Below are 12,934 nucleotides of genomic sequence, written 5' to 3' on the forward strand. Positions count from 1 at the left end.
TACAATTTACCCTTTTTGGAGCCATATTACATTGCTAAGTAAAGACAGTCAAGCAATTTGCTTCTATAATAAAAGCAAAATACTATGGATGCTGGAAATCAGAAATGCAAACAAAAAATGCTGGGAAGATTCAACAGAGCTCTGAAGAAGTCATACAAAATTGTTTCTCCACAGATGCTGTCAGATCTATTGAGTCTTCCCAGCATGTCTTGTTTATGTAATTTGCTTCTAAGCTCACTCAATCTATCTCTGGAATCATGAAATGGAGGTGCATGGTTATTAAGTGATGCATTGATTTTCTTTTCCTCAAAAGGAAAGAAATCATTCACTTGCCTTCACTGAAGTTTTTTGAAGTTTATTTACTAGTGTCAGAAGACTTACCTTAACGCTGCAATGAAGTTACTATGAAAGTCCCCTAGTCGCCACACTCTGGTGCCTGTTCAGGTACACCACGGAAGAATTTGGCGTGGCCAATGCATGTAACCAGCGCACCTTTCGGACTGGAGGAAACTGATGCAGACATGGGAGAACATGTAGACTCCGCAGTCATGCAAGCTGTAAATCGAACCCAGATCCCTGGTACTAACCACTGTGCCACTCACTGAGTACAACTAGGAATGTGGCCTGCAGGGTGGTGGAGAATGACAAGGTTGGTCATCCAACTTAGTACCTAAATACATTCAAGCACATGCTCATTTACCAGTTGGTAAAAGTTGGTTGAACAATTAACAAACCATACTTGAAAAATACATAAGGGTTTGGGCTAATGCTTAAAGACTGTGGTTTGAGATGATAGAGGACCATAAAAGTAAGAGGAAACTGTAAAAATCCAGGATGTTTCTTTGATATATTCAAAGCGAATTTAATGCACAGATAGTTGTGTGACATCTTATAAATAAAACTCTGCAAGAAGGAAAATAAAATCAAAAGCACCATCAAGAAGGTTTACTTATAAAAACTTTTCCGAAGTCAGCAACATGTTAGCTCTACACCAGAAGACTCTTCCCATCAAAATGCAATAATCTCCTCTGATTTATTACCAGTAATCCAAGTGACATGAAATTTCAGTTGAATTAATCTTGTTACCATCTACTGGGAAAGAGGTCCAGCAACATGCTGTCTACAAGCACTGTCACAGTGCATACCTGCTGTGGCACATAGGGTTGGCAGGGCCTTCAGGAATATATCAAAAATTCAAGACACAACACCCCAAATTTAAGGTAACAAAATGTTCTGCAGTCTGTGGGAAATTGGTGTGATGGAAACAGCCACTTGCATTTACTTATCACCATGGCACATCTTTCAAATGCCTCAAAGCACTTCACATACAATTAATTAGTTATGTGCACTCTGTTATGTAGTCAAATACAGCAACAGCTTTATACATAGCAAGCTGCTATAAACACTAATGAGATACATGATCAGGTAATTTGTTTGTTTGTTCAGAAAATGTTAGCCTGTCCTCGAGGAGAACTTGGTACAGTTCTTTGTATCGTGTCTTGACGTAGGAGCTACATGAGGCATTATTGGGGTGCCCACTGCAGAGTTAACCATATATGCCTAATGTGATGCCTTGTTCTACTTATTCAATCATGAGCTGTGAAACTGCCATATGGCATTCTGTTTCATTTTTTCTTGATTAAACAGTAAAATATCTGGGTAAGAAACGTAATTACATTTAAGATGTCAACATCAATAATGGACATACAAACCCAAAGTAAGTTATAACTTAGTGTAGACTGCTGAATTGAGCTACAGTCTTACTCAATTTAAATAGACTACCCTTCATCCAAACTACTGAACTAGTTTGTCCATCACTATTGATTAAGTTATGCAGTTGGCTTTATGCACATAATGTTTCCTTCGACTCTAGTTGCTGTCATTTGGTTTTTATTTTCAAAATGTTTGCTTGTTTTTAGTCAGGTCTCCACATGTAAATATATTAGGCCTAAAAACTCATATAGCAGCTTCTAAACTTGCTCTTGTGAAATTGTAACCTTGTATAAAATTCCCAATTTATAGGGGGTACCATGCTCACAGAGAAAAATAAAATGAGGCAGCAGCCCAAGTATTCAAATAACACGTAGGTGGCATGGAAAGCTAACAGCATAATTCTACTAACAGTAAATGTTGTATTGTGAAGCTGGCTATTTTTTAAACAGGTTGAATTATGGAGGTTTATCAATTAACATGCATGCTGACTCATTATAACAACTTGGCCAGTGCACACATGTAGTGTAGATTTACAATGATATTGTGTCATGACATCACAGGAACCACTGCCACTGTAGGACACGTTTTCTGGCCCCAACAACACCAGAAAAGTGGTCCGCTGTCAAGCTTCTAGTATTATAAAATTTATGTTGTTGATTTTGATGTTATCACTACCTACAGTAGGTGGCCAAGTAGCTCAAATGAACACAGTTCTTGATAACCACAGGATTGAGGAGAATTAACAGTAATTTAATGAACAGTTAAGTAGGTCTATATTGGAAGGTATAACTTGTTTGCTAATAGCTACTTGATTGATTTTTGGAAGAGCTCTATGGGTGAGAGTGAGAACTTGCATTAATTTAGCATTTAATAATGATTCTCAGAATATCCTTAACTTTGGCCCAGATTTTTGTGGAGTTGAGCCGAGTTTCAACATGTTTAAAAAGAGTTAGGACCTGATTCTGGGATTCCTGCCCCATTCCTGTTTTTGGCCATTTTTGCAACTGCAGGACAAGGGTGCAGGTAGTGAACTGCAAACAGCACTTCCACGTTTGTTGGCTCCATTCTGGAGGTGGGCCTTTTAAACTTTCTGCAATTTTGATGGGGCTGGACCCATTTAATTAGGAGATATGGATTATGAACCTCTGAAGAGCGGCAAACCAAGGGGAATCCCGGTTCCAAAATGGGATCCAAAAAGAATCCATTAAATATTCCCTTTGAAAAACGTTGCCCTTCTTTACCTTGTCATGAACTTGTCAATCAATCACAAACAGTGAAAGTTCCATTGAAGAAACCTTCAATCCACTTCGCTGTATCTACAATAGCAGTTTGAACAGACGGCCAGACATTTGATTTCCAGCATCATTCATTATGAATGCTTGGCTGAGTTCCAATAATGGGTAATGGACTCAGCCCTGTAGTCAATATTGACACAGCTTGCAGGTGTTTGATTGGCATCTTTAGTGCCATGCAATAACTCTCCTTTGAAGAGTTTTTCAATGCCTTTTTGTTTAGTCACATAACATTGTGTGGTGAAGTTAAAATATTTTGTCATTGATACTCTGTGTGTGATTGACACATCTGAGGCTGTAAAATTAACTGTTTCTTTTCAAGGAGATTTTCAAAGCTTATTTGGTTATGTTGTCAGTTTCAGGAGTATTTCAAAGACCTGCCAGATTTGGGCATACAGTGAGCATTTTGGGAATGGAAGGGCTGGAGGGGATATAAGAGAGAATCGAGTGTATAGAGGGGTAGGGTGAGGCTGCGAGGGCCTAAAATTGCGACAACTGGGCCAATTTCCTAGTAAGCAGAGGTGGGCCTTCTAGCCTTCCCATCTGCCATCTGCTTGGTATCTTGGGTTTACTTTCAGAGGTGGTGGGCCTGTTTAAGCCCATAAAGGCCTCTCTGACACAAAATAGGACAGGTGGGTTTCCCCAGGAAGGAGACGGAATAGGGGTTTGGGAAAATTCATGAATGGCCAATGAAGATTTTTAGACGGGTGTTAAATAGTTGGTCAAAATACTTGGAGGATCCCTGCTTTGCTATGTGAAAGAATAGGACCTATCAAGTGTGATGATGGGAAAGTTTGTATGGAACTGGAAGAAATAGCAGAGGTACTTAATGAATACTTTACTTCAGTATTCACTATAGAAAAGGAACTTGGTGGTTATAGTGCAGCCTTGCAGTGGACTGAAAAGCTTGAGCCTGTAGATATTAAGAAAGAGGATGTGTTGGAGCTTTTGAAAAGCATCAAGTTAGATAAGTTGCTGGGACTGGATAGGATGTACCCCAGGCTACTGTGGGAGGCGAGGGAGGAGATTGCAGAGCCTATGGCGATGATCTTTGCATCATCAATGGAGATGGGAGAGGTTCTGGAGGATTGGAGAATTGCGGATGTGGTTCCTCTATTCAAGGAAGGGAGTAGAGATAGCCCTGGAAATTATAGTCCAGTGAGTCTAACCTCAGTGGTTGGTAAGTTGATGGAGAAGATCCTGAAAGGCAGGATTTATGAACATTTGAAAAGGTATAATATGATTAAGAATAGTCAGCATAGCTTTGTCAAAGGCCGATCATGCCTTACGAGCCTGACTGAATTTTTTGGGAATGTGACTAAACATATTGATGAAGGAAGAGCAGTAGATGTGGTCTATGTGGACTTCAGCAACGTATTTGATAAGGTGCTCCATGCAAAGCTTATTGAGAAAATGAGGGGGCCTGGGATCCAAGGGGACATTGCTTTGTGGATCCAGAACTGGCTTGCCCACAGAAGGCAAAGAGTGGTTATAGATAGGTCACATTCTGCATGAGGTCAGTCACCAGTGGAGTGCCCCAGGAATCTTTCTGGGACCCTTACTCTTTGTGATTTTTATAAATGACCTGGATGAGGAAGTGGAGGGATGGGTTGATAAATTTGCTGATGACACAAAGATTGGAGGTGTTGTGGATAGTGTGGAGGGATGTCAGAAATTGCAGCAAGATATTGATAGGATGCAAGACTGGGCGGAGAAGTGGCAGATGGACTTCAACCCAGTTAAGTGTGAAGTGGTTCATTTTGGCAGGACAAACAGGATGGCAGAATATAATATTAATGGTAGGACTCTTGGCAGTGTGGAAGATCGGCAGGATCTTGGGGTCCAAATTCATAGGACGCTCAAAGCAGCTGCACAGGTTGAAGCTGTGGTTAAGAAGGCGTATGGTGTACTGGCCTTCATCAATCAAGGAATTGAGTTTAGGCGTTGAGAGATAATGTTGCAGCTATATAGGACCCTGGTCAGACCCCACTTGGAGTACTGTGCTCAGTTCTGGTCGCCTCATTACAGGAAGGACGTGGAAGCCATAGAAAGGTGCAGAGGCGATTTACAAGAATGTTGCCTGGATTGGGGAGCATGCCTTATGAGGATAGGTTGAGGGAGCTCGGCCTTTTCTCCTTGGAGAGACGAAGGATGAGGGGTGACCTGATAGAGGTGTATAAGATGTTGAGGGTATTGATCGAGTGGATAGTCAGAGGCTTTTTCCCAGGACTGAAATGGTTGCCATACGAGGACACAGGTTCAAGGTGCTGGGGAGTAGGTACAGAGGAGATGTCAGGGGTAAGTTTTTCACCCAGAGTCGTGGGTGCGTGGAATGGGCTGCCAGCAACGGTGATGGAGGCGGATTCGATAGGGTCTTTTAAGAGACTTTTAGGTAAGTGCATGGAACTTAGCAAGATAGAGGGTTATAGATAAGCCTAGTAATCTCTAAGGTAGGGACATGTTCGGCACAACTCTGTGGGCCGAAGGGCCTGTATTGTGCTGTAGTTTTTCTAAGTTTCTATGTTTACAATTAGTATCATGGGGTCTACTTTAATAGGCAGATAATTCCTAATATCTTAATTGATGAAACCAAAAATCTCATCACAGGTTTTGGTTGAAATAAACATTTACTATATAATTTCTGTAATGGCTACAGAAACACATCCCTTTGGTTCTAAACATGATTCTGTGTCACTGATGGCAGCTGATGCAAACAGATTGTAACAAGACAGGAATTTGAGCAGTGTCACTGATTATCTGGCAGTGGAGTGACACCAATTGCTATCTCAGTTTCTCATATTGTTAGATACAGCGACAAATAATGCAGATCCTGAATCTCACTGCAAAGATACCTGGAGTCAATTACATTAGAATCATTCCAGGAAAACATGCAAAACAGGGTAATCCTGGTTTAAGCAGCTCTGTACAAAATGCTACCAAGTTATCAAGTGAAATCAAGCTATCATTTTAAGCCAAATTCAGAAATCTGACTTGGACATATTTATCAAATGACATCAGCCTAATTTTATACCTTGCTCATGATTGTGTGCATAATAAATATGGCATTTCAAAATGTAATTTTTAAAAAAAAAAGAAATTGTCCATTCACAGTACCATCATTGGCTTGGTAGTCAGAAGGGCTGGGCAATATCTCCATTACAAATCATCTGTCCACAATCTGCACCATTGTCACTAAATATACAAGTTAATTTCTTAAAGCTTTTATTATAACTAAAGAAAACCCTACCTCTGTCTCAGTTCTTATCAACAGGAACATTCCTGGAATCAGGAATGACTGCATTTTAAAATATCTTAATTAACATTATTATAACCAACAAATGATATTAGTATACTAAATGTACTTAAATAAAGTGAATATTATACTCAAGGGGATGTTTTCTCTTTAAAGTTGCATTCCCTCACTGTTTACCATTGACACAGGGACCTGTTATCCTTAGCCCAAGGTAGATTTGTTTTGATATTAATGAATAATTCGGATATTTGGTGAAAAACTAGTCAATTATAATTATTCCCTTCCAGACATTTGTAACTGTGCTTTGGTGTGTGATTGACAAATTCCGATTTCTATGGCATCCTGAATTCCCTCCTCCCTGTCCGAATAAATAACTCCCCAACACACAAAAATTGGATGAAATTTCTCCTTCTCCTCGACCAACTGTTGTTATCTTTTCACCCTAGCCCTCCTAACAAATTATCATAAAAAAGTGCTCAGCCAGAGTCCATTGTAAAGAGCTGGACTTGTTGTGGATTCCAATACAGCTCAGCAGTCGAGTTATAAGCCAATGACCAAATATATGGAATAAAAAATTCCTCTGGTTGCTCCTCTTCAACATACTTGAACTTCAGTTCTGGGAATTTCTGTGGTGAAAGAAAGATGAAAACAGAAATAAATAACTTGTTAGTCCATCTTGAACCAGAATTATTGCAAGCCTTTTGCCAGACAACCAGACCAAAGGATACCGAACAGCTGAGTGGTTGTAAGCATTGATAAAGCAATATGTTATCAAAATACTATTGAGCCACAGTAGGTACTTTTAATTATAGAAAAAAAACAGCGTCCCTACAGTGCAGAAAGAGGCCGTTCAGCCCCTCGAGTCTGCATCAACTCTCCAAAAGAGCACTTTACCCAGGCCTTGTTCCCCCACCCTATCCCCATAACCCCCAAGTATTTACCACACTAATGGGCAATTCAGCATAGCCAATCCACTTCATGCAATGTTCAGACAGTGGGAGGAAACTGGAGCACCCAGAGAAAACCCACACAAACACAGAACATGCAAACTCCACAAAGATTGTCAACTGAGGCTGGAATTGAACCTGGGTCCCGGGCGCTGTGAAGCAGTCCTTATTAATATGCTCTGCACCTCACCATAGGATGCACACATTCAGAGAAGGTGAATGGGATGCTGGCCTTCATAGCGAGGGGGATTGAATATAAAAGTAGGGAGGTCTTGCTGCAACTGTACAGGGCACTGGTGAGGCCGCAGCTGGAGTACTGTGTGCAGTTTTGGTCGCCGCACTTACGCAAGGTTATTTTGACCTTGGAGGGAGTGCAGAGGAGGTTTACTAGGCTGATACCGGAGTTGAGGGGGTTGAACTATGAGGAGAGGCTGAATAAACTAGGCTTGTACTCGTTAGAGTTTAGAAGAATGAGGGGAGATCTCATTGAGACATATAAGATGATGAATGGGATGGATAGGATAGAGGTGGAGAGGCTCTTCCTGCTCAGAAAGGACAGTAGGACTAGAGGGCACAGCCTCAAGATAAAGGCTTAGAACGGAGTTGAGGAGGAACTTCTTCACTCAAAGGGTGGTGTATCTCTGGAATTCTCTGCCCGTTGAAGTGGTGGAGGCTGCCTCGCTAAATATATTTAAGACGCGGGTTGATAGGTTTTTGATAGACAAGGGGATTAAGGGTTATGGGGAGAGGGCGGGAATGTGGAACTGAGACACAACAGATCAGCCATGATCTTACTGAATGGCAGGGCAGGCTCGAGGGGCTAGATGGCCTACTCCTGCATTTCTTATGTTCTTATGTTTTTATAGAGAGCTATTAGTACATTGGATTTGAGTCCTGTTTTTATTGTGGTCTGTGTGGAGCAAAGGCATTTAACCAAATCAATAAATTCTCCAAGTGGGAAGGAGGACAAAGGTAAATTCTGTCATGGGTTTGATCCATTTCTCTCTTTTTCAACTGTATTCCTTTCCCAATTGTTCTTACAGTTGCCTGTTTCATTTTTACCTGCAATCTTGGGAGATATGGCTTGTCCAAGTCTTTACTTGAAATATATATTAAGCAAATAAATAAATTACTTGCATTCACATACATTCTTTCAAGTTGTCAGAACATTCTAAGTATTTCAAAGCTAATTAATTAATTTTTAAAGTATCACTTTAGGCAAACTTTACAGCTAATTTGGATCACAGTAAAGCCCCAGGCAAGAACATGAGGGGTAAATGAGCAGTCACTCTGTATTGATGAAATTACAGAGGGATGAAAGTTAACTAGGACAGCAGAAACTCCCCATTCTCCTAATGTGCTGTAGAATCTTTACGTCCACCCGAACAGGCAGATGGGAGCTCAGCTTCATGACTTACCTGAATGATGGCAAACTCCAATGATGAAACAATAACTCAATGCTCCACTTTAGATTACGTCCTCAAGTCCCAAGTCAGCCTTGAACTCCCATTTTTCTGAATTAGATAGCAGAGTCCTATCACTAAGCCAAGTCAACACTTAAATACCAGTAGTTGATGCTAGACCTAAATCTTGGGTGCCTTGGTTTTAACTTCACAAGTTCCCATCTATGTTTACATTTTTTCTTATTTAGCTAACTTTCTGTCAGTAACACGTTATCTCCAATTCTTTGATTCCTTGATCATTAATCAACAAGATGGGACCTTGCAATTGTATTGCTCTTGCATTTTAAAAGACAACAGTCTACAAACAAGCTATCCTTTTCAAGTGTTCACTCACTAGTTCATGGATGATGACTTCAATTTCTTAATAAAAGAATGTTAACCATACAAAAATATCAGTTAAGCTTTACTAATATCAGTTGCTATCTCCTTTAAAGTGCATCAATGCATGCTGTGCCTAAACTATTAAAAATTTAATTGATGCTTGGCTTCACTTCCATGTAAAGCAGCTTCTCTTCAGGCGGTCATTCCACACAGGTGAAAGCAGGAAATTAGTAACAACGAGACAATAATTTTTCCTTTTCTACGCATTCAACTTTCTAGCAACAATCAGTGTGTCTTAGTGGCAACTCAAGCTGTGCTCAGCATTAAACATGGATCAAATCTCATGCTAGTCCTGCGTGTCTTTATCATACACCTTCAAATGAATTTACCTACTGCACCACTACACCCTCAAGGTTTCCTCAGTTGATGGTTCCCAAAAAATACAAGACAATGATAAAATCTGAGATTACTTAGACATTTCAGAAACCCAAAACACGTCCATAGTCCAAATCCTGCCACTATACTTTCCACAAGTTACTTGAGATTCAAAAGGGAATGAAAAACTGATGATTTAAAATACTGCCATGTCAGTTTGAATTGATTTGGGTCTCTATAAAAGGACATGGTTCAGATGAGGGGCAGACTGTTGGCCCAACACAAGGGAAACATTGACACTACAAACTAGAGAAAGATGATCACATACCACTCCATTATTAATGGATAGATGCCTCCCTCTCTTTGTCATTAGTGTTCTAATCATGTCGCGCTCTGACAGTTTGTTCTGGGCTGTTGTCTCATCGTCATGAATAATGAAAGGGGCTATGTTTCATTGTTCCACAGAACCCGCTGCTCTGTGTGACTCTATCCTACAGTTTTGCAAGACTGATGACAACAGGCAGAAGCAAGAGACAGTGAAATGGATCTTCTAACAATATACTATACATTCAGTTCAAGAGAACAGTAGGATATTAATTAACAAAAAAAAGCTTATCCTCAGACCAAGTGATCATGTAACTGGCAATGACCAATACATCGACATCTGTTAAGCAAGGATAGAAACAAAGTAGCATTCTTAATCGATTGTGTGTGTGTTTGAACCTTTACTGGTACAATCTGATGAATACAACAATTCATAAACTCCATCATTGTGCTCCAATTAATAAACTTCAGTGGTTAACATAAAACCACTTCTTGTGTTTAATTTGTATCCTTTATAACCTTGACTGCCCACTCATTCTAATTAGTTATTGCTATTTTTCCCACATATTTTGCAAACACATAGTCGAAGTATGAAGGGCTTGGATGATATAGCCATGCTCATGATCCCCAAATACTTTTCCATTTCCTCTCCTTCCTGAAATGTAAAATACCCCAAATCTCCTCCAAAATTCTTTGTTTAACTGGGTGTAGTAGAATAACAATTATACTACTAGGCTAGTAGTACAGAGACCAAGATTAACACTCCCAGGAACACAACTTCATATTCCACCAGTTCAGTTGAAAATAAGGAAAACTGGTGTCAAAGGGCAGCTGACTCACAGATAAGTCAAGCAATAGAACCACAGCCATTCCTCAGCATTCTGATTCCCCCCATCTCTATCCTTGACTATGTTCAATGAGTGTAGAAGAGTATGCAGAGGTCAGCAGCGGCTGTATCTGAACATGAGGTGTAAACCTTGTGCATCTACAAAACAAAAAGCAGCATGCTTTGAACAGGGCTGAGCAATTCCAGAGTTAATCAATCAGGTCAAAATACTGCAATCATTTCACATCCAGTCAGGAATGGTGGTGGATAATTAAGGAACTAATGTGAAGCAGAAACTCTTCATTGCAATGATGATGGAGCCCAACATGAGTGCAAAAGCAAACCGAACCATTTGCAGACATCTTCAGGCATTGGTGCAAATCAGATGATCTCTCAGTCTGTTCAAAGAGGCATTACAGATGGTAGTCTTCAGCCAGTTCAATTCATTCCATGCAACTAGAAAGGAGTGCACAACAAAGGCTACAACAATATCCCTGCTTTAGCATTAAATCCCTATGCTCCTGAATTAGCTGTGCTCCTAACTAAGCTTTTCAATATAGCTCTACTGCTGGCAACAACACAACAATGTGGCAAATCACCCAGGTATAACCTGTCCACAAGTAATAAATTCAACTGGTTAATTATTTTGATATTAGCCCACCCCAAATCACCAGCAAGTGATGGAAGGTATTGTCAAAAGTTCTAGCATGGGGCACTCAGTTACCAATAACCTAATCAATGCTTGGAGCAGCACAGTGGCACAGTGATTAGCACTGCTGCCTCACAGCACCAGGGACCTGGGTTCAATTCCTGGTTTGGGTCACTGTCTGTGCGGAGTTTGAACATTCTCCTCATGTCGGCATGCGTTTTCTCCGGGTGTTCTGGTTTCCTCCCACAGTTTGAAAGACATGCTGTTTAGGTGCATTAGCAATGCTAAATTTTCCTTCAGTGTACCCGAACAGGTGCTGAAGTGTGGCGACTAGATTTTCACTGTACCTTCATTGCAGTGCTAATGTAAGCCTATTTGTGACACTGATCAATAAACTTTAAAACTTTAAACTCAATTTAAGTTTGCAGAGAGCAGTCAATTCTCAAATTCATTAGAGTGAGAGCACAGAGTGGAGATAACAAGGACTGTGTGTGAACATGGGGAATTTAGTGCAGAGGAGAAAGGAGGTACTGTTATTTATACCTTTTCCTTTGTCTCCAGTGATTGGTGAGTGTTCAGTGGCATTAATTAAGTGAGCCAGTAGGTGATTGTTTAGTGAGTTTTAAGATTTTATTCCTCTAAACCGGGGCAGCAGTTTAAACTGGTATTGGGAAACTGCAAGTACTGCACTAAATTATAGTTGAACTAAACTACTTAATATAAATACAGATAACAGTTGAGTGGTATTTTTAAACTTTATAGCTAATTAGTTAAATAAAGCACAGTAAAGATAGGAGGACATGGCAATGCATCATATAAATCCTGCAGAATGACAGAATCCCTATAGTGCAGTGCAGACCATTCAGCCCACTGTGTCTGCACCGTCTTTCCGAAAGACCATCCCACCCCGGTCCACCCACAACCCCAACATCCCCGCCCCACACTATCCTCATAACCCTGCGCATTTACCATGGCTAATCCACAAATCATCTTTGGACATTAAGGGCAATTTAGCATGGTCAATCCAACTACCCTGCACATTTTTGGATTATGGGAAGAAACTGTGGCATCTGGAGAAAATCCATGCAGATATTGGACCCAGGACTTTGAATAGTGTGGATGAACAGAGGGATCTAGGTGTGTGTGTACATAGATCCCTGAAAGTTGGGAATCAAGTAGATAAGGTTGTCAAGAAGGCGTACGGTGTCTTGGCGTTTATTGGTAGGGGGATTGAATTTAGGAGTCGCAGTGTAATGTTGCAACTGTACACTACTCTAGTGCGGCCGCACTTGGAGTACTGTGTGCAGTTCTGGTCCCCGCATTACAAGAAGGATGTGGAGGCGTTGGAGAGGGTGCAGAGGAGGTTTACTAGGATGTTGCCTGGTATGGTGGGGAGGTCCTATGAGGAGAGACTGAGGGATCTAGGGTTGTTTTCGTTGGGAAGAAGGCGGCTAAGAGGGGATCTTATTGAAACATATAAGATGATTAGAGGTTTAGATAGGGTGGATAGTGATAGCCTTTTTCCTCGGATGGAGAAAGCTAGCACGAGGGGGCATGACTTTAAATTAAGGGGGGGTAGCTACAGGACGGATGTCAGGGGTAGGTTCTTTACCCAGCGGGTGGTGAGGGATTGGAATGCCCTGCCTGCTGCAGTTGTAGATGCGTCTAGTTTGGGGGCGTTTAAGAGATCTCTGGATAGGTTTATGGACGAAAATGGATTGGTATAGGCTAGTGGGTCATTGTTTTTGTAACTGGTCGGCGCAACATCGTG

At 40.8% G+C, this 12,934-nt stretch overlaps 1 protein-coding gene across 2 annotated transcripts in view; it reads right to left on the reverse strand.

The window, feature by feature from the left end:
* Positions 1–736: 736 nt before the first annotated feature.
* Positions 737–12,934, reverse strand: part of dym (dymeclin) — a 438,866-nt gene continuing 426,668 nt past the window's right edge. For both annotated transcript variants that reach the window (XM_080206642.1, XM_080206553.1), the window contains one exon: positions 737–6,884. In XM_080206642.1, the coding sequence (XP_080062768.1) occupies positions 6,735–6,884 (150 nt within the window). In that variant the 3' untranslated portion in view covers positions 737–6,734. The remainder of the gene's footprint in view (positions 6,885–12,934) is intronic.

The sequence above is a fragment of the Carcharhinus amblyrhynchos genome, chromosome 1, assembly GCF_965287045.1.
Source record: "Carcharhinus amblyrhynchos chromosome 1, sCarAmb.v2.hapA, whole genome shotgun sequence".
In the NCBI taxonomy this organism is placed as follows: Eukaryota; Metazoa; Chordata; class Chondrichthyes; order Carcharhiniformes; family Carcharhinidae; genus Carcharhinus; species Carcharhinus amblyrhynchos.